Here is a 27720-nt window from a genome sequence, read left to right as displayed (position 1 = left end):
CTCTGCCTGCATGCAGCTCACTCCTGTGCACACGTTTAATAGTGCTATTTGCAGTGCTGGCAGAGCACTCCAGCCCTCTTTAGCTCTGACTTCTCCTGTGCCCTCTCTGGCTACATTAGAAAATCCCCTTTTGCCCTCTCCTCTAAAGCCACTCGTCATTCCTATCAAGACACATCACTGGATAAGGGCATTTCAAATGCATTTAACAAAGCCAGCTTTGAACTCTACCCCCTACATCCATGCTGGCAGCACATTGCTCAGCAATTTTTCCACAGAAACTGAGTATCTCAATTACTGTCTCCAGTCTCACATACTTTCCAGGCAGTCAGAGAAAAAAGTGCCATCACAACCATCTTGTCCTTACCCATGATGGTCACATCATACTCGATCTGGAAAAGTGCCTCCTGGCTGCACTGCCGCAGGATGTTGAGGGCATCAGCGTGGGTCATGCTGTGCAGAGGAATCCCATCCACACTCAGCAGCCTGTCCCCAATTTTCAAGGACCCTTCCCTGTAAGAAGCCAAAGGCAATTCTCTTCTTTATGTATATACATTTATTTATATTTAGATAAATAATCTATATATCTTTATATAAATATCTATATTTATATAGCTAAATTTGCTATACAACTATATTATCTATATGTAAATATATAAGCATATATATGTGTATATATACACACACATACATGTGTATACACACACACATACTAAGAAGTCAATTACTCTCATCCTGCACGATGGAAGAACATTCCTTGGACAATAGTCTGAGTTATTTATAGTACCAGGCCCATCATATTAAATTATCAGCATGAGAATAGATAGACTGACTTCTGCTTTCCAACACAGCATCAGCGATTCAGCTGCACAGGGCTAATGAAGGGACTGCCTCTGCAAGAGCAGTTTCTGCCTTTAACTGCAACATCTGCACTGGGCCAGCCTGGGAGCACCGTGGCCACCTCCCCACCCAGCACAGAGCCACATCAGCGCTGGCATTCCACACCAGCAGCATGAGAAGCCTCAGGGAGGCACCAGAAGGACAGGGAGGGGACACATTCAGGAGAGCAGGGACAGCTGCTGGTCTGTCCCGGGAAGGCAGGAGGTGTGACACGAGCAGTACCTGTCTGCAGGGCCACCTGGCCTCACGTAGGTGAGCACCAGCGGCCTGGACTTGTGCCAGTCTTCATGGGCTCCCCCTGTAACCAAACCAGGAAAGCCGTAAGTCACTGGAGGTTTGAAAGTCTGAGTGAGAGCGCTGAGAAAGAGACATTTATCACATAACAGCTGACACAGCCTGCCAGCAAAATGACTGCCCTACATTAGGCAGCCAGCAGTCCTTAGAGGCAGCAGGGGATCCTCTCCAGGACATGCTTTGTCTGCTTAGCTGAGGCTTTTGAGGTTTTTTTTCATTCACCTTCTTACTTTTCCCACTTTCCACCTCTGCTTATGCTTTTCACTGGAGAAGCTACTAACCTCTCAGCACAAAGCCAAAGCTGTTGCCTTCCTTGTAGAGGGACACTTCAATGGTCTTGGGAATAATGCCAGCACTGCTTTCTGGCACTAAAAGGAAGAGAGAAAGACCCAGTTACCCCAGACAAACCTTTTCCAACCACAGTGCAAAATAGTATCAAAACTCATCCAAACAACATTGAAATTTAAGTCCAGCCCAAAACCTGTATTTTATTTTCCCTGCTTGGAAGCAAAAAGAGCCCAACCCGGACACGTGAACCTTATCAGACCCAACTATCAGGTTTTAGGATGATTTCACCAGCTCAGTGTTGTGCATCTCCCCTCAAATTTGTCTTGGTTAATACCCTGACATTCAAGTAAAACCATCTCGTTTATCAACTGGCTTTAATGCATTCAGCTTTTCTCAAAAGCTTCTGCCACAGATAGAAACTTATTAAAAAAAACCAGCAGTAGCATAAGGAATCAAGTCACCAGCTGACCTTAAAGAAAATGAAAATCCCAAATCCTCAATGCACAAAGTTGATTTTTTCCCTTACCTCTCATATTTTGGATTTTCAAAAAGATTAAGTGAATCCTTTAAACTGATCCTAGGGGCAATTCAGTATTTTTATGTTAAATACACAGCACTATTTGTACAAAATACAAAATGTACAAAGTAAAGAGAAAAAGAAAGAAATTGTTTCCATCTCTTGATGTCCGCTACTATTTAATGATTTATTGTACTACTGCAGTGAATATGGGACAATTTCCCAGTCTTTGCCACCCAGAACTGCGCATGATATTTCAGCCTGGTCCACTCTGAAAATTCCTAATTTTCAAATTAAGTGCCATGAATGGCCACAAGAATAATCAGGGAAAAAAGACCAAGAAATTGACTTGAAGATGAAGGGTGCCCCAGGCACATCCTCACTGCCATTTCCCTGGGCTCAGGAGGGAAGTTTTGAAGCAAATCTCCCCACTGTCCTCACTGACCACACTCATCCTCACTCTCAAGCACCCTGGGGGCTTGCAACCTGCAGCCAAATTAGGCTTAGCCCAGCCCTTAAACTAACCCAAAAGGCACACAATGGAGGCTCGGTACTGCCTGCAGGCAAGACAGCCCTGGGGACCGGCTATAGTGAGGCCAAATAAACCTCCAAACACTGTCCCCACTTTGCTACCACTGCTGTGCACAGACAGCTAACAGGGACACAGCCTAGAGATACTCCAGAAGGGAGTGCTCAGGGCACAGAAAGGCTCCCAGCCAAGGGGTGATACTCAAATACCACGAAAAGGGTATAGAGTATCCACAAATGAGTTCAGAAGCCATCCAATTTCTGTCCTAAGCACTGAAGTATGAAGTGCTGCAACAGCCTCTCATAAGATCAGTGGGAGCTGGGAAACTTAAGCCAGTGTTAACACGGGGTTTGGTTTATTTATGAAAGAGATGATACAACACACTAGCCTGAAAACTTGGACTTGTAAGACCTGTTTCAAAGCAGGAAATTACGATGTGGGGATAAAGAGTCAAACCCACAAGCACAAGCTATTGAATTGCTCTGTAGTTCTGCTCTTTGCCCAGGAAAAGTCAGAGAGAGAGGGGCGAGCAGACACAGCAATAACAAACTCCCACAGCAGATAAAAGCCCACAATGAATTGGAATCAGGCAATAATTGACAATTCCTGTATTTTGCAGTGCTTCTTTGTTTGGACCATTCCAGCCCAAATAATTTCACTGGGCACGAGTCACCGTCTCAGTGTGCTCTTCCTGCTCATCTAAAGCTGAGGACATCTCACATTGCTGCTATTGACTGAGCTGGCACCACTCCTTGGCTGGTAAGTACGGTTGATCAGATTCCTGATAAGGAATATCACAGAGAATAAGGAATATCACGGAGAAAGGTTAAGAGTGGTCATCTCTAGGAAGCATGAGAACATGGAAGATTTGAGCCACAGCTGGCTGTACCAGAGGTGTATGCAAAAGCTCAGTAAAATTTACAGCAGAAGAGAGGGGAATGATGGCTACAGATTCATCTATTCCAGATTAGATTTTACTCTTTTGGGCTTTACACAGTCATTTCTATATTCAATACTTTTCATCTAAAGGCAGCAGCTACAGTAAAGCTCTGAAATGTAAAATATCTTCCTATCTGGGGCAAAATGTTAGATTCCCTTTGTTTTGTTTTTCCTGTCATTTTATTTTTAGTTGTTCTATTTCTTCTGCCCAATCATTGTCTGATTGATCTGGGTAAATGAATAATAACTGGGGAGATTGTATTCACAATGGAAAGACTGTGATGAGAAACTGTATCGAGGAATTTGTTTTAACCAGAAACATCAATCATCAAAACAAATGCTGGCAAGAGCATATAGTCTCCCATGACAGGACACAAGCCCTTTAGCTGGGTTTGCCATCTTCTGCCAGGGCCCCTTAACTGGAAAGCAGATTGCTTCAGTTTCTCTACTAAAAACACATAACACTTCAAAGAATCCTGAGGACTAACAGCACTTGCCACACTTCAGAAAAGGGCATCTGGTAATACACGTTTAAGACTGAATTAAACCTCCCATAGCCACACTCCAAATGGGAAAAAGAGAAGCTGAAGCAGCATCAGGAGGCAGGTTGGCCTGTGCTGTCAAGTCACTCCGAGGCAAGACAGACCTAATCAGCCATCCCCTTCCAGTGTGCATGAACAGGCACCCACTGTGCTGGAAAAAGTGCTCTGCTCCAACTGCACACAGCTCAGCAGCCCCCACCGCCCGTGTGAGCACATGAAGGCAACGGCAAAACGCCCCTGGACACTGCCTTGGCCACGGCAGCTCTGCACGAGCAAGCCCATCTGCACCCCAGGACAAAAAGCAGCCAAGAAGAGAGAGCAGTGCTGTCCAAGAGGCACCCACCAGCTGGAGGGAGCTCGTACTCTACTTCCAGCACCACCCTCTCGCCCACGTTCTTCAGCAGGCTGATGATCTCGTCATGCCGCAGCTTGGTCAGGTTAATGCCATTCACAGACTTGATGTAATCCCCCACGTTCAGCTGGTCACTCCTGCAAAGAAATAAAATTAAAAGCACTGGTAGCACAAAGTCTCCAGCTGGCTGATAACTGTAGAACTTTCTGAACAAGCCAGCAATGCTGGACTGATCTCTGCTGTCTGACTGTGTCTGCTATCAGAGGGAAGTGCTGAAATTGAAGCCGTCTATCCTTCCTGGTGGCAAGTGTTCACATCTGTACATACAGCAACAATGGCAGTGTACATGTTCACAACCTCTCTGCTCTTGCTCAGTTCCCATTCATGTAGAGCAATCAGTCAAAGAAAAGCACACCAAGAGCTGTTTGAAAAAAAAAAAATCCAGCAGAGAAAGAGAAAACATCTCTCCTTTTGCCTGTTTTCTGCATAATTGTTCAATTACTCTTTCTTTTTTTCCTGCTTCTTGGAGCCTTTCTTTGCCTATTCCTTTTCTGAGCCAATAATGTTACTTATACACTCAGTATTCAGAACAGGTACAATATTAAACCACTTAGCCTGATCAAGATGTATTTTATACATGCAGCTCTCCTGACAAGGCTGCCTAATTTCACAGAATCCCAAATATTCCTACACAAAATCTCAGAGCATAATTACACAGAGCATAGGAAATAACTAAAAATAGAAGATGTTCTACTTCCTGAACCAACAACTTTGCATTCTGGGGCACTTGAAAAAAGCGTCCTGGGTGCCAACTACTTTAATTATAACTCTATTCATTCAGTAGCTGGAACATGCAACTATTCCTATCCATTCCTGCTGTGCTCTCTGCACCCCATTTCCATTTCTCACCTTGCAGCTAGTCCTCCTGGCCTCAGATTGGAGACTCTTGGCTTTCCATCTTTGTCTGTGCCACCTGAAATGGTTAAACCAAGGGTGCTTCCTTCTTTCTTAATCAGCTCCACGATTGTGACCCCTCTGAACTCCTCTGAAAGATTGGGAATAAAGACGAACAACTCAGTGGAAGGCACATTCCTCTCAATCACAAGGACACCCTTTTCCTGCAGGTGGTGGGAAACTGGACCTGGGATGACTTGAACAACTAGCATGAAGAAAAAAACCTCTGTTTATTTGAAGTTGTAAAACAGAAATGTGTCCTGGTAGACCCACAGCAATGTTTGCATACAGGTCTGGCAGGCAGGGCAATGGAAGACAAGGCAGAGGAATAAGGGCTTATGAGAGAGTAAAAACCTAGTGTTTCACGGTGCTGGAGGCAGTATAAAAATTTAAATCAGGGTGATGGGAGTTCAGCAATGGTCCAGGGAGACCCCCTCAGGAACTATGTCTGATATAGAGCAGGGAGGACATTAACAGGAGGATGCTCCTATACCCAAGTCCAGGAGATGTGGACCTGTAGTAGCTGCCTGGATGGACTGAACAGGGTGGATCTTAAAATACTGTGATTTAAAAATCTATCATGAGACACCAATATAGCTGGGAGATAGAAAACACAGTGTGGAGAGGGGTGAGATCCTGCCATCATCAGGGGCAGAGGGGGAGGCACAACCTTCATTCATTCACAGCAGTTTGCTCACCCAAATTATTCCAGCTTTTGGATTTGGCACGGAAAGGGCAGCAAGTGAGCAGGAGAGTCAGTCCAGTTTCCTTGGTCCAAGGAAAAGATCAAGAGCTCCAAAGACTTGGCAAAAGGCAGCTCTTCAGTACTGCACACAACAGACCTCACACTGCTCAAAAGGGGACTAGCCCTGAGGCAAACAGGACAATGTCCACACCTTGTCAGAGTCTCCTCTCAGAAGCTTTTACACAATTTGTCTATAGCATTATCCATCCACTTCCACTATCTCAGTGTACTGAAATCTTCCATGATTTTACAGGAGGAAACCAGTCACCCTCACACAGGGTGCCTTTCTCCAAGGCTGTGCAGGAGAAAGTGGTGATGGGCACTGGCAGCACACAACAAACAGCAGCCCCACAGATGTGGACAAAACCCCCATGTTGCAAATGGCCCAGGTGCTTGTTTGCACAGTAAAACCTTACCAGGCTTAAATGAGATGATCTGTTTGGAGAGGGAACATTTGAAACCTCTTGCACACTGACTTCCAGAGCAAGGCAGGGCCCCTTAAATAGCATATTAACACAGAAGATCCATGCTGGTGCAGGGCCTCCTCCACCCATCAAAAACATAGGGTCATTTGGCACTGTGGTGTCTCATCACCAGCACTTTGCTCCTGTTCAAAGCCATCAGGAACCAAAAAAGTCCTGCCATGCACTACCTGTTTTGTAAAGCATTTCCAAGAATAATCTGTGCACTTGATTAATGTGAGTAGGGAACCTCTTTGCAATCTAACTCCAGTCTGGCAGGCGTTTAGGCACTGCTGGGCACCCATTTAATGCGGCACTGGCAGCTCCTTGTAAAAATGTCAGGTCCATAATACTTCTGCTCTTTAAACTCAGTTTTGATCCTTTGCCAGCTGCAGTAAGTTAATTTTCAATTCACCAACCCAGGAGCCATGGGGATGCCAGAAACTTGGGGAGGCTCTCCACCGTGCTGGAAAGAACAACATCCGGCAGCATCCTGCAAATTTCCTCTCAACTACAGACATGACTGATCAACACAGATGGTGACACAGGGGAGATTATTAGCTTTTCAACAGGGTTTAATTTTGGTCTTTGGTAAGTGTTTAAAATGAGGACTCCCAGAGTGCAATTACCCATTGTTATGGGTTCAAGGAGAAATCGCTGCTCCAAAAAAGGCAAGTCCCTGAGATCAACCAATCAAGGTCAGTGATAAGGAATTTTGACCCGTGTCTCTATAAATCTACTGCCACTGTCATAAACCCACACAGTGTAAAAGTGAGCTGGTTAAGGAGGATCTGGTCCTTCAAGGCATAGTCTTTAAGCACCATATATGAGCAGTCTTGGATTTCTTCTACTGGCATATATGATTGGATTTTGCATCCCAGGGCAGAAAGAGCACACCTGAATTTTTCTCTCCCCATTGAGATGCCTTAAGCTGGGGCTGTTGGATGCACAGGCTCTTGTGAGCCTCTCCCCGTCAGGGCTGCACTGTGGTGGTAATGTGATGCAGAATACCCTCTGGAAGAAGTGCTTTGATGAAGCAATAGCAAAAGGGCCCCACTTCCTCCCCATTACTCAGAACACACTAAACCAACCCTGTAACTGGGTCATTGGCAGCCAGAAGTTAAAATCAAGCCCCTGGCTTTCCTATGGAAGGGGATGAGTCGTCCACGGCAGCCCATCCAGACCTGCTGGAGTGCTGCTGGCACATGAAGCCCAGGACCAACAGAGGAAAATGAACTAGCACTTCTCCACCTCCTCCTCAGCTCTCAGGGTGTTTCTGCATGGGAAGGTTTATCTCACAAAAAATTTGCTGTGACTGACTAAATATCAAAACAAACTTAGTCAGATGTGGGAAATTTGAAGCTTGCCAGACACTGCCAGTCTCTCTCTCTGCTTGACGAGCTCAGCTATGGCAGTATTTCTTCCCTCTCTGCTTTGCTGCTGTTTTCTTCTTTGTGAGTGTCAGTCCAGTGCAGAAATAAGGCCTTTCCCAGCTCCCTGTAACTACTGTGAACAGCTCCACACGAGACAGAGATTGTACCTGTAATACACCCCTCACTGAGACCAGTTACCACTATCCATTTCTGTCCTCCAGCAAAAGCCTTGCTGATAGATGCACCAAAATCAGTGTTTTGAGGGAATTCACCCATTTTAGGGGTATCCAAGTAAAGTGTAAGGGGTGTCCCAATGTTTTGGAGCAGGAGTTAATCCCCTCCTTTACCTGGGATGCTTTGCCTTCTGGAGACCAGGGCTGTGTCCATCCCACCAGAGTCCTTGCTCCCCTTTGAGTAAGGGCCATCATCTGTGAGCAGAGCAAACACAGAAGCTGAAATTAGTACCAAAAACCACAAGCAACTGAACCAGAGCACTTTAAGACGTTGTTTTGCTGACACCAAAATTGGAATCACATCTGTATCACAGACTGCAGGCAAGAAAAAACCATTACCAGCCTTAGCTTTGCGCTGCACCATGTGGGCTCTCACCTTGTAGAGAGGGAAACAAGAGGGCAGTAACATTATCTGATTTATTCTTCTCGGAGCTAATCTGCTAGGAAAGAACAAAATTCCCTTACTCCTGTAATTATGTGGAACAGCTGAGGATAGAGAAAGCTGGGGCATTAGTCTCACAAGTTTCAAGCTTGTCATTATGCTTGTGAAGAAACTTACGGTCTTCGGAAATGCAGTTATACATCAAGACACTAACAGGGCACTAAATCACTATACTTGAGTGAAATTGCCTATTCTTATAGATTCCATTATTTCAGAGTCACATTTTTCTGCTGCTGTTCCAGCCTCTGTACAATATAGAGAGCACCTTCTTTTAAGTGATTAAAAGAAAAAAAAACAGGGTGAAGAGAGCATAGCATTATACACTGTAAATACACTGTCCAGCATAAGCTGAAATTTAAAGCTTCTAAATATCTTTGTATTCTCCTATTGAATGACTGCTATGTAGTTATCAGAGCTTGTCTGCAGAAAAGGCAGCATACTTCTACATATCTCATTTTCATCCATCTAAATTGTCTATTTTTGTGGCATTTCCTAAAAAGCTGGCACTTTTCCAATCAATAATTTCCAGTAACCATGTAGTACCAAATAACTCCCATTCTCAGTGACCACATTCTTGAATTTTTCAGTAGCTGCAAAGTATACATGATAGTATAAATATAGGTTACTGAAAACCTCATCGATTAAGGTCCACAGCCCTTAAGTTAGTTACATTTAAGTTACAAAGAAGTTTTTGTCCCGCTCCATAAAAAGTGAACAAAAATTCTAGTTCAGCTTCATTCAAGTCAAGAGTCTGTACAGAGAGGACTCAATCCCAATGTTCAGTTTGCTAGCAGCGTGCTTTCCCCATAAACAGGAAAAAGATGGTTAGTCTCTCTCAGCAGGAGGTTTTTCCAAACATCCTGGTTTATCCTCTCTCCGTCACCTCATCCCTGGCAGAACTAGAGAGTCAGATTGCAGGTTTGGGAGTACAAAGGCAAGTGGCAATTCCCAGGGGAGCCTCAGGACAATGCCAATCCAACCACTCCTTGCCCACATTCCCCACAGCTACAACCACCCTTTCTTTCTTTCTTTCCCAAATGCAACAGCACATTGGAAGAGGAACCCTAAAGTTCAGGAAACTCAGCACTCGGTTTCTTTTTTCAACACTGGAGGTAATTGTGCAAAAGGCACCTGCAACATACCCTGGGCCACCCAGAGCTGGAGTTTCTCACTGGCGCTGGAGCTCCAGCGTTGCCTTTGGTGCCACAGCCACTGGGGATAGCGAGGACCACCCCAGCATGCAGCTGCCTTCCCATGGGAGCACTGCTACCAGCTCTGCCCCCAGGTAACGTGCTCAAGGCAGTGACATTCTGCTGTGGATGGGATCCCTGCATTCCTGGGAAACCACGCAAGATGGTTCAACGCCAGCTCCATCATCTGCTGGCAAACTGAAGCACAGAACCATCTGTTTCATATAAACACTCCGCCCTGCACCAGCCAGCCAGCAGCACCCTTCTGGGCTTCACTTCCCCATCACAACCCCAATCAGCAGTGATAGGAAGCCCCAGCTCGCTCCTGGTTGCCCTCCCTACCCCAACAGCTGTTGGCAAACATGCCTTGGCTTCCCTTTGAGCAAGAAACCAGGTTGCCTGTGCATTAACAACAGCTTCCAGCAGCAGCCAAGTGGCCAAGAGCAGTGACCCGAGCTACAGGACCTGTCTGCAATTATCAACATCCCCACCTGTCCCATCCCACTGCTCTTGACAGCCAGCAAATAATCAGCACCACAGCTCTCCTTCTCCTATAGCTCCTTCCTTCCAAACTCAGTTGAATATGTGAAAAATGTTTGGGTTTTTCCCCTCCTTATCTGGCTAAAATGTTTGAACAGGAAGGGAGGCTGTCACACGCTGCCTGCTGAAATGGGACCTGGCATTTGCTTGTAGGAGCATCCCCATCATGTGCACAGCTCTTTGCTCATTTGCAGCCAATTTCCTGCTCTGCCCCTCAAGCTGGTAAAAATTGAGTCACTTTTTAATCAACTTTTTTGGGTTTTTGTGCAAGGGGTACATTTAAAAAAAAAAAAAGTAACTCCTTCTTTTTGTGCTCCCAGTTATTTCTTCTGCCTAGCATGGCACCCATTTGGAGGTGAGGCTGGTAACCACTGATTGCTCAGTCAGCCAAAACTGCAGCACGAACCCAAGCACTAAAAATCCATTAACCTTTCTTCTTAAAATTGGGAAAATAACTCTTTTGTAATCCTGCACAGGTTCTTTTTGCAAGCAATCCGTGCTGGAGCTACTAGAGTTGTATTTATCAAGCTTTTTCTCTCACACCAAGAGGGCCAGAAATTTTTTTAAAAATGATTGTGCAATTGATGGTTTTCAAGCAGCAATGGTAATGCTGGCTCTAGACCTTTCAGAAAAGCTCACAAGTACATAAGACCCTCAATAAAACTGACATTGCAACACTTTCCATATATTGATCCCATGGGAATCTGTGGCAACATACAAAGTTCCTGTAAGTCTTTGACAATAGTTTTTACTATTTACATGCCTTACTATTTACCTAACACCAGAGAGAGAACTCCCAAGTCCCTACACCTTCACACAGAGCTTTGAGCTCTCCTCCCCTGCAGAAGCAGTGCAGAACAGTGATACACATCAGTGTACTGCATACAATGACAGTAAATAAGAGATAATCCCCATCTCATTCCTTCAAAAAACAAACTGGACAGACGAAGGAGCAGGAAAAATCTCCATGTTTTAACTGGGGGCCAGGAATAAAGGAAGGTCTGTGCAGACTCCATTAGCCCTGCAAGCTCAGGCACCAGGATCTCCTGACGTCAGTCAGCTGCCAAGCCAAACGGTTAGAGTGGAGGAAAAGAGGCTTCCTTGGAAAAAGCACTGATTTAGGAGTTCATTATCCCTGCCTGTAGGGGGGAAAAGGAAGGTTTGGGGTTTTTTCATTTAGAAGAGTTATTAGTCTCTGTTATTAGCAGAGATCACCTCTTAATGAAAATGAGCATTGGCTAAATCAGATTCTCTGACAATTAGGCTGCTGTCTGCAAGTTGTTCAGATTCCTGGATCACTTTAAGACAGTTCCTGCAGAGAAAGTGCATTAATCTTATGGGAAGACCGAGAGGTAAAACCTCCCATTTGTTTAATGGAAAAAAGACCGTTGGAGACAGCTATTTTGCTACAGGGTAATTGCATTCCTTGTTTAGAGAAATGAATACCAAACCAGCATTAAGAACCAAAAGCTGTTCATGCTAAGGAAGCATGTATTTTTTTTTGTTGTTAGAATAAAAGCATGAGACTGGAAGCAGAAATCCAAACGACTAAAACTAATTGTGATTTGATCAATTTTGAGGAGAGTTATTTCTGGAAGTCAAGGGAGGCATTTATCTGTAGTCAGGCAAAGAGCAGCCAGGGGTACACGAGCATGGGTCAGGCAGCTCGTGATGATTCAAAGTGTGGCTCTGGGAGCAAACCTCCAATGCATGGGATTTTAAAGATCTCTGAGTGCCTCAAGATGCAGACACTTACTTCAAAAACAGACTATAATCATCTAGCTGCCTCTTTAGGCATCTCATCACCTTTAAAAAGTTGATATATTACCAGAATTAGTGGAGGGGAAAGTGATATATCCATGCACACCCATTCTGAATCTCAAATTGGTTTTTAGCTCCCACATGACACAGCCCCCACTACAGCCTGGCCAGGGGCTGGACCATCATCAGAGGAGGACAGCAACACAATCCTTCCCACTCTGCCCAGGCTGGCACTCCACATGGCAGCACACTCAGGGGCATCTCATGCACCAGGGATGGATTTGGGCTTGATTGCAAGGCTGTAGCCAGCTGTCCCTCCAGCACAGCTCCTGGGGGCAGTTTGGGTTATTTCAGCAGCACCACAGCAGGTTGGGGACAGCAGCACAGCAGTGGCCTCCCATCTTCAAAGCACTTAGCCTTTACCATGGGAGACAAGTAGATCCAGAGAGCCCAGGAGAGGAAAATAAAAAGCCCGTTGAATACTGTTAGAAATAAACTGCATGATTGCCTGAAACTACTCAATTACGAAGTTCACTGCAGAGCAAGAGCTCCTCCCACGTGTCTGCTTCCAACAAGGGGCTGTTTGCATGAAGGATCCCACCTTCCCCAAGCCTTCCTCAGCAGGTGGACTGAATTTTCTTCTGCCCATCTAAATCCACAGCTCCTCAGACCCTTGGAAAATCTGTACATGAGTTTACTATAACCAGTACAGCCGCTCAGTTCTTTTCCCATCACTAGAAATACAGTGCTTTGGCTCTGTATCATTAAACTTAAAGAAAATAAATAAATAGAAGCCCAAGAAACGGATGAAACACATCTATCAGTGATCTCTTGACTGCTTTTCCTGGAATACTGAAAAAGTTCAGCTAAAGCATAATCCTGCTCTACATTAAACTAATCCAAGCATATAGCAACAAATACACTAAATCCACAGACAAGACAGTCCATGCTCCTGTGCTTTAAACAAGAAAACAGAAAGTCACTTTTTCTTTAGGATTCTGCAGCACAATTTCATTTTCATCACACTGATTTTAACTTGCTGCATCAAAAGGAAAAAAAGAAAAAAAAAATCCAAGCCCCAGCCCAAGGGGGTCCAGTGTTTCCTCACTTTTTATTCTCCAGAAGGTGGGGTGGGCTTTTGAAAGAATATCAGTGAAAAACCAGTGCCCACCACAGCTCTGTCCCTTCCCTCAGCCCAGGGCACCTTCTATGTGACTCTTACAGCACTAATCCAAAGTCAAGCAGCACTCTGAAATGCTTTTCCCTTCCTTTGTGCCAGGAAGATTTAAAAAAATCTTAAAAAAAGTTATTTAGGGAGCAGCTACTCCCTAATTTCATAAATACATGTATCAACAAATCTGGTAAAAATTGCAGAGGTTGCCTTTTGTGAAGAAGAGCATCTTATTTATCCCCTTACTGGCAACAAATCCCCTTCCAGCTCATACTCAGGAGATACCGAGAGACAAATGAGAAGTTGGAGAAGTTTCCTCTTTAACTTCTCTCATCACAAATTTCTGAGTGAACAGCCCAGGAAAGTAAGCCTTGCTGGAAACAAGGCTCTTGCCTCAAAAACAACAACCCTTATCCCGTTTTCCCAGATAGTTCTGGAGAAAAAATTGTTATCAACCTGCTGCCAGTCCCTGTGCCAGCCCTACTACAATGATGCTGTGTTCCCAAACCCTGGCCTGGGAATGTGCTCTATCAACTGCAGCTTTTTGTGCCACCAGAGGCTGTTGTGGCAGCTCTTCCATCCACTTGTGTAGTTGCTCCTTCAGGCTTCTGAGCCAGGAAAACTTGTCCAAACTTCCAGAGTATTCTAAGAGGAAGTTGTACTTCTTAATTTCTTCTCCTTAATAGACACAGCATGAAATCCATCTTCCCACACCCTCCACATCCCTCCTTCTTTTCTTCTGTATTCATTCACCTACCAACCCTTCTCAGGCATGTACAATTTCATAACACCTGCTGCTGTATTCACAGGAATCAGTCCTAGGAAAATACAATAACCTATTGTTCAACAGAAAATCTGTGCTTTGTTCTTCTGGGTCTTTTTTCTTTTTAATAAGAAACCAAAATTACTTTTAAAGGAACAATTTGTTTCAAGCAATTATTTCCAACTGAAATGCTGTAGATGATTATTTGTATAGCAGTGGCCTTTATGGGACCAAGATATGAGGCAGAACACGTCTCTCTTACCAAGCAGGTTGGCTTCCAAGGGATACAAGAGCATATTTCTCACCCCCTGCAAGACTGTAGCAGACAACACTGATGGAAGATTCCTGTTTCACATGAAGATATGGGAAGAGTTTCTGCATTTGGTAAACAAGTTTTGTGTGCATAAAACCCACGTAAGATGGCTCTGCAGAAAAGCCAGGCTTTGGTAAGGTTAAACTCACATCAACTTTCACAGGATATTAAACACCTCTCAAGGACTGATCCAAGTCCCATCTGATAAGAATGAAGGCTGGACTCAGCTTGCAGTGCCAACATCTGGTATTCTTCATGTTTTTATTAAATACATTACATTCCAGGAGAAAAAAAAATGGGAGGGAGAGAAAGGAAAAAAATACACAATTTAAGACTCTACAATCAACCTGCCATTACACTCATGTCTTTTATATATCAGAGCCCTTGCTACAATGCATTGTTTGTTTTAGTCATTGCTTTGGAAGCAAACACAGAGTCACTTTATCTAATCAGCATATCTAAGGGACTCTGTAATAGAGAACCTGGAAGCAGTTCTTAATTTCCACTCAAGCTGTACTGAGAGATAGAAGAAAAAAATACCTGAAAAGGTGACTAAAATTTTTTTATTAATACCAGCTTATTTTTTTGTCTCTCCTGGTTTTGTACGAAAATTAAATTCCCATGCTGTTCATCTACTGTCCTCTGCACCTCTGAACTCAGTGGCCAATATCCATCAACCAGGAGGGGAGGGAGAGAGTGCCACCTGAAAGAGGTTTATAATCTTGTAACTTTCAATAAAAATGTGTTTTGAGTAGAAAAGACTCAAGTTATCACTCTCAGAAAAGCAAAGAGCTGTTGTGCAAACCAGCTCCAGACCAACTTCACCACTCATTTTCCTCTGCATGGTAGGGAGGAGACGAGGGTATAGTGGATGCAGAACTGCTGGAAATTAAGAATTCCTTTGGTCTTCTGTTCACAGAGGAGCTTATGTTCTTCTGAAGTAGCCTGTGATTTCCTTTATTTCATTTTAAAGTATCAGGGATGACTCTTTCCTGATTCCAGTGAGGATATGATTTTGTGCATTAAGTTAGGCTTATTAAGAGCTGCTTGAGAGATTTCACAGGCTGGATCTTCAGCACAAATAGATTTTCCCAAGCAAAAGCCAAGATTCTTCACTTTTATCCATTTCTTCCCAACAATCCTCTATCAACATCCATACCAAGAAGATCCCTTTTCACTCACTGAGCCCTCTCGAGTTCACTTTTCTTAAGCAATCCCCAGCAAGATTTGCATTTCTAGTGCTAAAAAATAGAAAGAGAAATGGAGAGAGACTTCCCTTCCTGCAATCCTTCTCATCTTCCCAGGCATTTTCAGACAGCTTCATCAGTTTATATTTGTTGATGACCCAAGTTGGCAGAGGAGTCCCTGCAGTGCCTCACCCCCTTGCAGGTTGTTTGCACACACACACTCACAAAGAACATTCAGAGTAATTTTTTGCACGAGAGACAAGAATAGTGCAGAAACCAACTCCATGAGATTATTTCTCAATGGTTCTCAATGGCCTGAAATGATGTTATTAAAGTTACATTTTCCAGTCAATCTGGCAATTTCTCTTATTAAGCAGCATAGAATGTACTGAGGAGAGTCCAACACTAAGCTAGAAAGATGAAATATTGCTAATACACTGATTGTGTTATCTGAAGAAACTAACTTTCAAGAGTACAAATTAAAGAGGAATAAGATACATTTTCAGACTGATCTTTCATGAAAGTTATCCAAGTTAGCAATTGTAATATGGTGAGAAATGACCAATAAAATCTAACATCATTCCCAAGGAAGAATGCCTCACTAGATACAACTGGATTTATTAATCTAAGCAGCAGGCAGCAATAAATCCTAGCTGGCAAGGGAATCAATTCTCCCTATTAACGCCATGTAAGCTTCCAAACTCCTTCTTAAATATGGAGGTGGATAAGAAATGCAGCCTGCTGAATCCAAGCCCTGAAGACTTACCTTCTTTCAAGCACCAAATGCCATGCTAAGCAACTGTGGAGTAAAGTCAAATAAAAAAAGATAGCTCTATTGTGGGTTTTCAATCAAATGAAATTAAATACTGTCAGTTTATTAGACTTTAGCACTCAAATCATTGGTGCCAACTAAGTCTGGAGGCCACTATTACTTACTTGTTTAAAAACCCTGGAGTTAGTAAAAATAGGAAAACGAGTTTTGTTTTAATGAAAACCATCATGAATGTTTTCACTGCACAAGGTTTGACTCCAAGCTGCCTTCCAACTAAGGCAGCTTGTCAAAAGGCTACACCCTAGCTGGCAAAAGCTTTTATTTTTTGTTATATCAATAGAAGAGATAGATAGATAGATAGATAGATAGATAGATAGATAGATAGATAGATAGATAGATAGATAGATAGATAGATATTGATAGCTATATCAATAGAAGCCAAAACCATTATCAATGTCCAAATTAAAAGATATTTCATCTTGGTGTTTTGTTGGGGTTTTTACTGTCTTGCCTAATGCCAGGGCTGGACTCACAGAGGTCCAGGGAGGAGATGGGGAGACAGGACTCGAGCCATTGGCAGTGCCAAGAACTGGGCACCCTCATGCACAGCCTGGGTGGGAACATGAAGCACAAATCAACAGCTTAGGGGTGACAGAACAGAGAGAAATCAGGACTTCGTTCTTCTGAAATGGAGATCAATTTGCTGCAGTGATAATGATAGCAAATTCTTGCACCTATCTTGCTTTTTACAAACTCCCTTTTGATCTCTATTATGATTGCTTTAGAAACGGTACTTGTTGACTTTCATCCTCCAAGATCTTACAAAAGAACTGTTAAATCAAGAGGCTGTTAACTTTCCAGAGAGCAAAGGAGTTTAAGAAGTACAAGGTAGAGCTGTTCTGAGGAGAAGGGAGAAGGCAATCTGGTCCGGTATGTGAGCCTGGCAGGAGAGCACAGAACTCTTCAGTGCAGGGGTGAAGAGCCAGAATTTGAGAAGGAAAGCTACAGACGCATCCTAGGTGCTGGAACATGTGCATGTCCTCTCTTTCCACTGAAGGCAAAGAATTAACCACCTGGACATTGTGTTACAGAATGTCTTCTCATGATGGATGGACATCTTTCTCAGAAGCATTTGGCACCCCTTAGGCAATTCACAGGATGATTCACAGGAGCTAAGCTCTTTGACCTCTATTATGCAGGGAGTGAGACTAATGTTGAATGGCTCAGTCACAACCCAGTCTTTCAAAAAACTCAAAACAAAACAGGTGAAAGTGCCTTTTGGGATTAAATTTGCTGAAAAGAAATATCACAGTTCAGTGAAAGGGTAATTTTTGCCTGTAATAAGTGTTTTCTGCCATTTTGATCAGCTCAAAGCTTGAGATCCCACCTCAAATGAAGCAGAAGGATCAATATTACTGCAGCAGAGACAAAAAGCAATGACATACAGGGTTCCCTGAGCTACCTTTTTCTGGTGAAAAGATGTTTAATTTCAAGTAGAGGAAAACTGGAATACCCACTTCCCAATATATACCTGGATAGGAAGTAAAAAATAGAGCATGAGTTCTGAAGTAGAAACAGGAGTAATAAAAACTATCATTGGATAGCCTTGTGTTTGTAAATTAGGGGCTTGAGAAGACACTTTTTAATTCTGGCCTTTGCTACAGACAGATAACTTTTCCCAGTTCAGCAGGTAAATTGTCAAGAGCAAATCTCTTGTGACAGGCAGTAGACAAAGCAAAGGAAAAACCATAGGATTCACCAGAGAGGGAAGATGAGGTGGTAAAAATATATTGTGCCAGCAATCAGCCTCGTAATCCTTTACAAAGAGGGACTTAGCTACAGTTGTAATGCCTTTTTTAAATTTTACTTCTATAGTACTTTACAGAGTCCTTGTTACAAAAGTAAATTTTGTGCCCCAAAGAGCACATGCAAAATTTTAGCACCTCTAAACTTACAGGAGTCCATGTGGAGACCAACTGAAGAGAGATAAACCAAGCTTAAGGAAACCTTTTAGAAAACACAGCTCCTTAGATAAGTTGGGAAAAGCCAACAAATTTGCTTCTAACAGCAAATCACATCCTGCTTCCCTGCTGATCTCATCAGTTTGACATGAGCAACACTTACCAGCAAGATACAGCAAGGGGTGGGCAAGGGGAGCCCAGGAGGGCTTTTTCAAGGAAGGTCACCCTGCCACATGTCCAGGTTAGCATCCTCCCTCTGCTCCCAATTACAAGTCTGCTCTGTCTCAGGGGAAAGACACAACAAATTAAATGAAGGATCAAATCTGGGAGATTTACAGTGCCAGTTCAAGAGGTGGCTGAGATTGATACAGGTCCATGTGTACTTTGCATCAATCTCAGTGCCAAGAGCAGTAAGAAAATCCTTGCAAACCACAGGAAAACAGAAATAGTAGAACCAAACCAAACAAAACAAAACAAAATAACAGAAAACCACCGGCAAATCAGGCAACAGAAGAGACACATTTCAGTGCAGTAACATTTAATAAAAGCATGAGTCAGTGATCAAGCAAACAGATTTAGGTAAAACTTATCTCCAACAGCTTTTTGCATCATCCCATGGGCCAGTGCACCAAGGCATCTCATAGCCAGGTTTTCCAGCAATGGGGTAATGCCCCAGCTGGAGCCCATAGCTCACAGTGCAGCCCCCAAGGTTTGGGAATCTATTCTAGCACTGCAAAGACAGCTGGTGCTGCAGAAAGGTGACATCATAGAGGAAGACATTCAATGCAGTAGGTGGAAAATCAGGTGCTTTATCCCAGATTTGCACTGCATTTTCATGCAAAGTGCTTAAAAGCCAGTGGGAGTCAAAAAATAAGGAAGAAGTTCCAGACAGCATTAACTATTTTAAAAGAAAGATTTCTGGCACCCCATTTAGACTTGTTTCCAGCTTATCCATGAAGCTCTGCTAAACCTTAGTAAGACTTAATTCCCATAAATGTGATTCTCTCTCAGTGTTCAGCTAAGTAGCAATGTTTCAAAAAAAGTAAATACCAAATCGTGGGAGTTGGATTATTCATTCATGTGGTAAAAGCCATTATATATGAATACATACAGATGTTCCCACTTCATGACTGATCTAAACATATGTAGATTTTCGACCATCTCTTATGCAATGGCCCAAGTACACGCTGGGACTGCTTTTATCCTAGACTGTGGCAGGAGGATTCAAAGGAGCTATATGAGAGATGGAATAAGCTTATAGTAAAAAACTAAAGGAAGTTCAAGCAAGAGCATCACTTAAAATGAAAGGAAGGAGGGAGAAGGAGAGAAATCGAAGAGTTAGCAAATATCAGATTTAGCAGGACAACATAAAGTTTCAAAACTCCAAGTTATTTGATGCTGGAACTAGTGCAGCCTGATCTCATCAAACCAGCTGTTAAAAATTTGTCTGAATTGCCCATTATATCTTGCTACCAACAAGCTCAGCTCCTGTGTTTGCCCACTTCTTGCTTCCCATTAAGCCTTGACTTGGCTTCAGACTCTGCCAACACCCCAGCCTCCAAACAGGCTGGTGTCAAAGATCAGCACAGCACCACTTTGATGAAAGCAAACATCTGTTCAGTATGAAAGATGGATGAGACCCTGCTCCAGCAGAGTTATTCATTTATTCCAGCTGTTTTCCATGGCTTAAGGCAAGCTGCTGTGCTGGTTTCCAGTTGCTCTATATCACACAGGTGACACGAATCAGGTGGAGAACCCAGTCTCAACTTCAGCCAGCACAAGAATTCACAAAAGACATGGAAACTCCTGGTTAAATTCAGAATGAAATGCTGCAAGCTATGCTCTGTGACCCTCTGAAAAGCTCACAAAGATGCTGCTTGTAAGTATCTGTAAACTGAGACAACCCCGAGATTTTCACATGGAAATCCTGCTTTGTGAAGAATTCACGCCCCATAGTTCTGTGGATTAATTTTCCCTTGGCCTTTTTTGAAACCCTAATCAAAGGATTAGCCAGGAGCTGGGTGTCAGCCACAAGGAGCCTCAGGTTGAGAAATGGGGACACTGTTTAAAACATCACTTGCAATTTGGTGAGAATCTGAACTCTCCCGACCATCACAAAAGCCAGAAGGACTGACAGACTCGTGCTTAGGACTGAGGGGAAAGTCAGTTTTGCATTGCCCTAGGCAGACACCTGCTCCCCTTTGGACAAGGCAGGGGAACCTGCAAGAGAAGGGGAGAGGTGTAGGAGCTCTCCAGGGGCTGGGTTGAGCAGCTCCAGCAGCACAGCTCCACCTGCACCCCAAACCTGCCCTCTCCCCATGTACCACAACCCAAGGCTAGGCAGGTTTACACCAGGATAAGGCCATACATATGAAAAGGTGCAACATGCAGCTGAAAGGTTGCAGCTGGGAGTTTTACAGCTTACAGATGATAGGAAGTAGCAATGAAGTCAGGAAAATTCAGGTGTAGCTAAAGACCGCAGAGTCTGGGGAAGAGAGAAGATGCATGCGACAGCCTTTCTCCAGGCAGGAACACAGACCATTAAATGTAATGCTTCACATTATGCTTCCAAATACCCACTTAATTTTGATTCAACGAGGCACTTGTGCTAATAAAAATTAATACCAGCAGGTTCTGTTGAGTGTTGAGTGTGTAATGGATGTGTGAAAGAGAAGCATGTGCAGGTATATCTAAAAATATATCTAAAATATCTATGAATACTAAACGTGACTACTTTCCAAGTCTGGGGATATCTGGGGAGCACTGCAACCACTTAGATGCCAGCCCTTGGCAGGGTGCTGTGCAAGTGCCCACCCCGCCCCTCACCTCACCAAGCGTCCTCAGGATCGTGGGGGTACCTTGCACCAGGTATCTCCCATTCCCACCTCTCTAACCTCCAGATGGAGTGTGGATTCTCCAAGAGCAAATATTGCCAAAAGTTTACCTCTTGCCACTGCATGCCAGAACCAAAGGCGGCTGCTAATGATACATTTCCACCAGTTTTGCACAAGGATGCATGTCTGTGCATCCACACTGCTGCAAGAGAGCCGAGTGTGTGCTCAGGGAGGCGAGAGGGAAGAGATTGTCTCCGTGAACATCGGATACAGCAGGTCCATTTAATGACTAAACACACATGACTGTTTGCTTATAAAACACAGTGTCATATAAATCTGCTAGGAGCTAATTGCCTATTATAGCTCATGATGCTGCTGGAGTCAGCTGCTGAATTATAAAGGGTCCTTTAGAAAGGAGGGAAAGCCAGTGGAGCTCTGCTCGCCCACCTCCACCACAGTTTTCAAACATTTTGTTTTCCAGTTCTTGCAAGGCAAAAGCTTATCCCCTCCTCTAAGGGATGGGGCCCCTCTGCCAAGATCACTTGAGTGGAAACATTTGGGATAAATTGAAATAAAAGGGGGAAGAGGAGTTTCTCTGATTCTTTTTAAAAATTAATAATAATAACAACAACACAATTTTCTCTCTTGTCTCAAGCCTCTTGTCCAGCCTTATAAATCACAGCACCTATCTCTCGACTGTCTCTGCAGCCAGCCTGGAGCTGGGTGGTATTTGCCACCACCTTGATGGCAACAGTCACCTCCCATGGCCTGGCTACAGCAGCAAGGAGCAGGGAATGGCAGGGAAAAGATCCACATGCTGCACAGCAAGGACAGGCAAGGGAGCAATGGACCACAGAGTGACACCTGAGTTTGGAGGAAAATAGGAAGCAACGAGTGATGCACCCTCTGTCTCTGAGCTCTTCTAACTTCACCCTGATTTTAACTCCACAGCTACAAGGTTTACAAGTCACCTGGGCTGTCTGATCCAGATCTGCACATATTTGAACATCTTCCCACTGATTCCAGGCATAACTCTGTGGCTCTAGCCCAGGACCCCATGTAGTCCATTCCTACCTCACACTCACATCCCCCTGAATCCCCTGCATGGCTTCACTGCTGCAGAGGTGTCAGCTGAGGCTGAAGTTGCAGAGATGGTGCCCCAAGATCCCCCCTGCCCCCGGGGTCTTCTGGGCTGCAGATTGGAGGCATGCTGGCAGCAGGAGCAGCAGAACACAGTGGCTCATATCATTAAGGAACAGGATCTGTTTACACAGTGGCTTGTATAGGAAATGCATTATATTATTGAAAAAAAACCCTTAGCAAAACACCTTCATCTGATGCCAAGAGTTTAATCCTACCCAAATGGCATCACATTCCATCAAGAAATTATCCTCTATAAATCACTGGGGCAGGAGCAGGCCACTTCCCTCACATTTCAGGGTGAGTGATTCACTGCAGTAAGGACCCTGTATGGATCAGCTGTCATGCCCACAAGGGGAAAGAAGGGGATTTCCACTGAAACGTTATGGAGAAGAAGATTTATTGCTGGGATAACTCCACCATGTGGGCTGGTGGCACAACAGTGGGGACTGCTGGAGGTCTCCATCCCTCATCATCTGTATGGTCATGCATGTGGTTGCTCAAAGACCTGGCAGTAGATCCATGATTAAGTCGGCTATTTGGCTGGAAAAGCAGATGTCTGGAGCTGTGCCACCACACTCTCAGCCTCAGGTGGGAGCTTCCACAGGGCAGGGGCTGAGTCTGTTGGACCTCTGGGCTCCTCAGGTACTGAGAAGGCTCTGAGGAGGGACAGAAGCCGGGAGGGAAGAATTATCCGGAGTCTCAAACAATTTGGCACATGACCTCCAAAATAGAAGCACACACCAGATCGAGACCTACATCCCTCCTTTGGGGAAGAGGAAGATTCAATGAAGCAGAAGAATGCAACAAATCCTGTTTTCATCCACACACCTGGCAGCAGGGAGCCAGATCATACTCTTATCAGCACAAGTTCTTGCCTCCCAGGACAAAAGCATGTTTATGCTCTTTGAAACCCCTCCACAGTCCTTCTCAGCAGTGCTGTTCTCCCCAGACCTAAGCCAGTTCCTAACTCACAGCTTCATTACAATAAACCACACAAGTGTTGATTATATATTGAGACTGGAAGTTGGAGTACTGCTGGGAAGAAAACCACGATGCCTTCCCCCTTGCTAACATGAACCTGCACAATAAGAAACAGATCAGTTGTGAGGAGTGATGAAGTGGATCATCTCTTCATCTCTCAGCTACACTAAATAATTTACAGGGCCATTTTGGGACTGACATGCAAAGCAGTTTAACAATGATTTAACAAAGAAGTATGAGATTCCATCTTTTCATGGTTTCCAGGTGTTGAGATCAATTTACTTCACAGCAATTTTAATTTCTGGGCCTTTCTTTTCCCTCCTCCCCACAAAACCAGCAGCTGCCAACTATGCTGGCATCTACAGCAGCTAGGAAACGAATTTCCCTGTGAAGCAAATTCTTCCAGGATGAATTGAATGAAGGCAGAGCTCATAATTGCACATTACTGAAAACATTTCTGATAAAAAAATGGGGAGATATTTTTATCCACATCTCCAGTTGAAAATTGCTGGGAAAGATGCTTTTGAAAAGCCATCATCTCCAAGCATGTAATTATCAGATCCTTGAACAAAAACACACGGTCAAAGGAAAAAAAAAATACTTCCATTGAAATAAAAAAATCGGGGGTGGCAATTGTTAGGAATGGAGGGAGAGAAATTCTTCATCCTGTGTGATTTTGCATTTCAGGTTTTACTAGACTGATTTTTAAATCCGCAGATTAATAAACTTGTCAGCTAAGAACATCAAGCTCAGTTAGTCTTTTTTTGTTGTTGTTATGAACAGAATAATAATAATAATATAAGAAAAAAATCAGAAGCACACTGGCAGTCAGACTGTCACAGACCCAGAATTTCCTAACGCCCACACAAGCACATTTGTCTTGAAACTGAATTCTGCCACCTTGAATAGACAGGCATACAATGACCTGGGGGCCCCATCCTATCAAGGCTTAAGACCATGCCTACCCTGATGGGATTACTCACATGCTAAAAATTATGCAGTTGCTGAACCGACAGCTGAAAAGATCCTTAAATGTTCTTATGCCTGCTAGCATTCCATCGTCAATTGATGAATATTGCTAAATATTTATTTTTGACCTACTTTTTCTTCTCCAGTTCTGCATTAGCACTTCTTTCTGATTATTATTACTTGTTAGATTTAATTGTTTCTTTTATTTGCAACACCTACACAGGCCTACACCAAAAAGCAGAGGTGCCCTTCCCTCCAAGTTGCCCAATACCTTTTTCTGACCTTCTCAGTAAAATTGCATGATTTCCATCCTTGAGTTAGGTGGATAGTATCACAAGTAGGAAACATTGGCATTTAACAGTGAGTTTCCAAAAGAAATCAAATCCTATATGCCCTAACATATGCAAACACTTTGGCAGTGCAGTTACCCTTGGCTTCAATAGATTAATAAAACAGAACAAATATTATAAAGAAAAAATATCCTGGATATAAAGCCAAAAGCAAGACTGAACACACCACATGAAACTCAGTCCCCTTCTATGGGTCACTCTAACCAGAGTGAACCACTTCCAGGGGCAATGAAATTTTCTTAAGCAGGGTGGCAGGGAAGTCAATGCCTGGGCTGGAAACTGGACTCCAACATTTAACACTGGAGAGAAAACCTCTGTAGCAACTGTTCAATTGAACTGTGGACCAACATTTGTATCAACATTTGTATCAAATCTCCCTGGCCTTTGCACTGTAAAACATCCTTCTCTTAACAAATCTGTAGTAATAACATGTGCTTGAACACAAGCTTTTTTGAGAGGAAAACTCAGTAACCTCCACACTGGAGGAGAAAAACGGAATTAAAAAAAAATTATTTCTATACTCCATGAAAAGCCATAGGACATTATTTTCATCTGTTTTCTTCCATAAAAGAGCAATTTCAGTGGAATGGGTCATCTCTAGAAAAGAGCGAGAATTCAGTTTGACTGCACAGATCAGCTTATTTATACTTAAAAGTTCAGTCAACAAAACTTTAGAGACTTGGTCACCAAAGTCCTAAAGCCATCAGGAGATATCTGTGAGAACCTAAGGAGGAGGGGTAAGATATCACAAAGCTGAAGAATAAAATGCAATGTTCACCTTAAAAAAACCAAACCAAAACAACATGCTACCAGAGTGGGGGCGAGGGAATGACAAATCCATCACCCTCTCTTTCAGTTCCTGGAGCTGACTATCTGTGTGTGAGCTGTTAACACCAAATGAGGACTAACTGCAAACCTGGATCTACCACAAATAAGTCATGCCCACTCAATTGCTTTCCATATGAGAGTAACATTTCTGGATAGATAGAAAATGCAAGTTGCTATATCTCAATTTTAGAAACGCTTCTGACACTGTTTCACGTGCTATTTTTGTGAGTATGTTTGGGAAGCAGGATACAGATGATTATGAAGTGTATGCAAAACTGATTGGAAAACCACACACTGAGAAAATTCATCAGTTGTTCACAATCAGGAGGGAAAGATGTATTAAATGAAGTTCTGTGGGGACCTTCCACCAGCCTGGTACAGCTCCAAGTTTTCACTAAATGACCTGGATGGCTGGAGAGAGATTGATCTTATTAAGTTTACTGACAGCCACAAGGCATGAGGGACTGGAAGCAGGCTGGGAAGTAAATTTTGAACCCAGAATGACTCATACATGTTTTAAAAGACAGATGTACAATTTGGTAGAGGGGCATGCAAGCTACCAGATCCAGGCAAGAACAATCTAATGAATGAAGGATGGGGAAAAACTATCAAAGTGACAGCAAGGACTCTTCAGATACTGTGGGCTGCAAACCAAATGTAAATCCACAGCACCATGTCATATGCAAGAAGAGCTAACACCCTGCTACAAGCAAGGTGGGCATAGTCTAAAAAATCTGTGAAATCATCCTTTCATTTTACTCAGCACTGGTAAAAGCCTTGGCTTGAATGCAGACCCCAGGTTTGGGTACCACAGCTCATCAACAACGATGTGGCCCAGCAGGTTGAATCGGTGCAGGCTGGATCTGAAAGATCACAACTTCTGAGACTGGGGGGAGAGATGAGTTGTCTATGCTAAAAAGAAGAGGGAGGAGGAAAAAAAGTATTATTACTCTCTTCAGATATTCAGGCGTGTGATGCACAGAGGGAAAGGAATAATCTGTCATCTGTGTTAGGACAGAATGCAAAGGCACCAAAATTACAAATAAGCAAAGCTTTTCCTTAATATTTCAGAGTACTGAATTAATTTGAGCTGATGTGGTGTTCCCAGATTGGATATATTAAAATGCAACGTGGACGGATATCACAGGTATGGCCAATACTGTCTCAAGGCAGAGGAATAGCACAAACTCTCTGCCCAGTTTTGGCTCAAGGAAATTAAGATCAATGATTCAGACCCAGAGATATTTGTCTTGGTACACACACATCAGTTAGTTTTTCTCTTCATCTTTCATTAGGCTGCAACTGAGGCAAAGCTGACAAGTGACGTAAGCAGCCTGATGAGCAGGACTTATATTAAATAGCACTATTGTGATGAATTCTTCAATAAGAAAGATAAAATCTTTCTTCCTGAGATTTATCTATGAAGATTTCCTCCTGTCCTATTCTAGCTCCTCACATTAGTTTTCTATCCCTTTCAGGCATGTTTTTCTCTATTCTTCCCCCTGCTTATTTGGCAAGCAGAGAGAGAACAGGGGAGCTGATCCCTCAGCAGGAAGGGGCAGAGATATATTAACAGGTCTCTGGTTCTGGCCATTCCCACCCTGCGATAAAGGGTGAAGTTTGCCAGTCTGGAAAAACCACAGGAAATACTGCTCTCCTTGGACTGCAGAGAGTCCATCTCATGATAAAAGCATGGCTTCTAATGGCAACAAAAAAACCCACACCTAAAAACAAACAACAAACCCAAACAGAAAAGCACTGAATATCCACACTCATCTACTATTGTTATTCTTCCTTTGACTTCTATACAAATTGTATTTTTAAAAATCAAAAATAATTAAGTCACCCAAATGGATACATCTGAAAGACAAATGAAATGGTCTTCTGAAGTTGTCTGTGTTATCCTCAATTAACATTTGATGTGAGCTGGTTTGGGATGGCACCTTCAGTGGTTCACTTGGAGCAGCATGAAGGAGATTCAGTGAGTTCTGTTCTTCTGCCCATTCCTGCAATGATCCTTGCAGTAAGGACTAACTGAATGTGAAGTTTGTTAGAACAAAACATAGAGGATGTTCTTGGACTTCAGAAAGGCCATAAAGGATTCCTGTTCAGTCCTCCAACAGCAGGATTACAAAGGCTCTTGTGGAAACACGATCACCGTGCTATCAGCAGGACCACCCACTTTAAATAGAAAATAAACACCACCTCCCATAAAATATCACTGCTACTTTGCATTTTCTGCCCTTCCGTTCTGAAGGACACAAAATCTCTCTATTATTAAAACATCCCATCAAAAAACTTCTGAAAACTACTGAAGGAAAGAAATCACTAATACCCTAATGGTGGTGGGCCCAAAAAGCACTTCTGAAATGTTTGCGTGCTTCTTTGAAA

At 43.3% G+C, this 27720-nt stretch overlaps 1 protein-coding gene across 4 annotated transcripts in view; it reads right to left on the bottom strand.

Moving 5' to 3' along the window:
• Nucleotides 1-27720, bottom strand: part of GRIP2 (glutamate receptor interacting protein 2) — a 271200-nt gene that overhangs the window by 57905 nt on the left and 185575 nt on the right. For all 4 annotated transcript variants that reach the window (XM_088171424.1, XM_088171423.1, XM_088171425.1 and 1 more), the window contains exons 2-7: nucleotides 8239-8319; nucleotides 5268-5403; nucleotides 4350-4495; nucleotides 1473-1559; nucleotides 1120-1195; nucleotides 365-510 (exon numbers count right to left, since the gene is read on the bottom strand). In XM_088171424.1, the coding sequence (XP_088027550.1) occupies nucleotides 365-510; nucleotides 1120-1195; nucleotides 1473-1559; nucleotides 4350-4495; nucleotides 5268-5403; nucleotides 8239-8319 (672 nt within the window). The remainder of the gene's footprint in view (nucleotides 1-364; nucleotides 511-1119; nucleotides 1196-1472; nucleotides 1560-4349; nucleotides 4496-5267; nucleotides 5404-8238; nucleotides 8320-27720) is intronic.

This window comes from Sturnus vulgaris, chromosome 11 (genome assembly GCF_052056855.1).
Source record: "Sturnus vulgaris isolate bStuVul1 chromosome 11, bStuVul1.hap1, whole genome shotgun sequence".
NCBI lineage: Eukaryota > Metazoa > Chordata > Aves > Passeriformes > Sturnidae > Sturnus > Sturnus vulgaris.
This window is presented reverse-complemented; position numbering and strand designations above follow the sequence as displayed.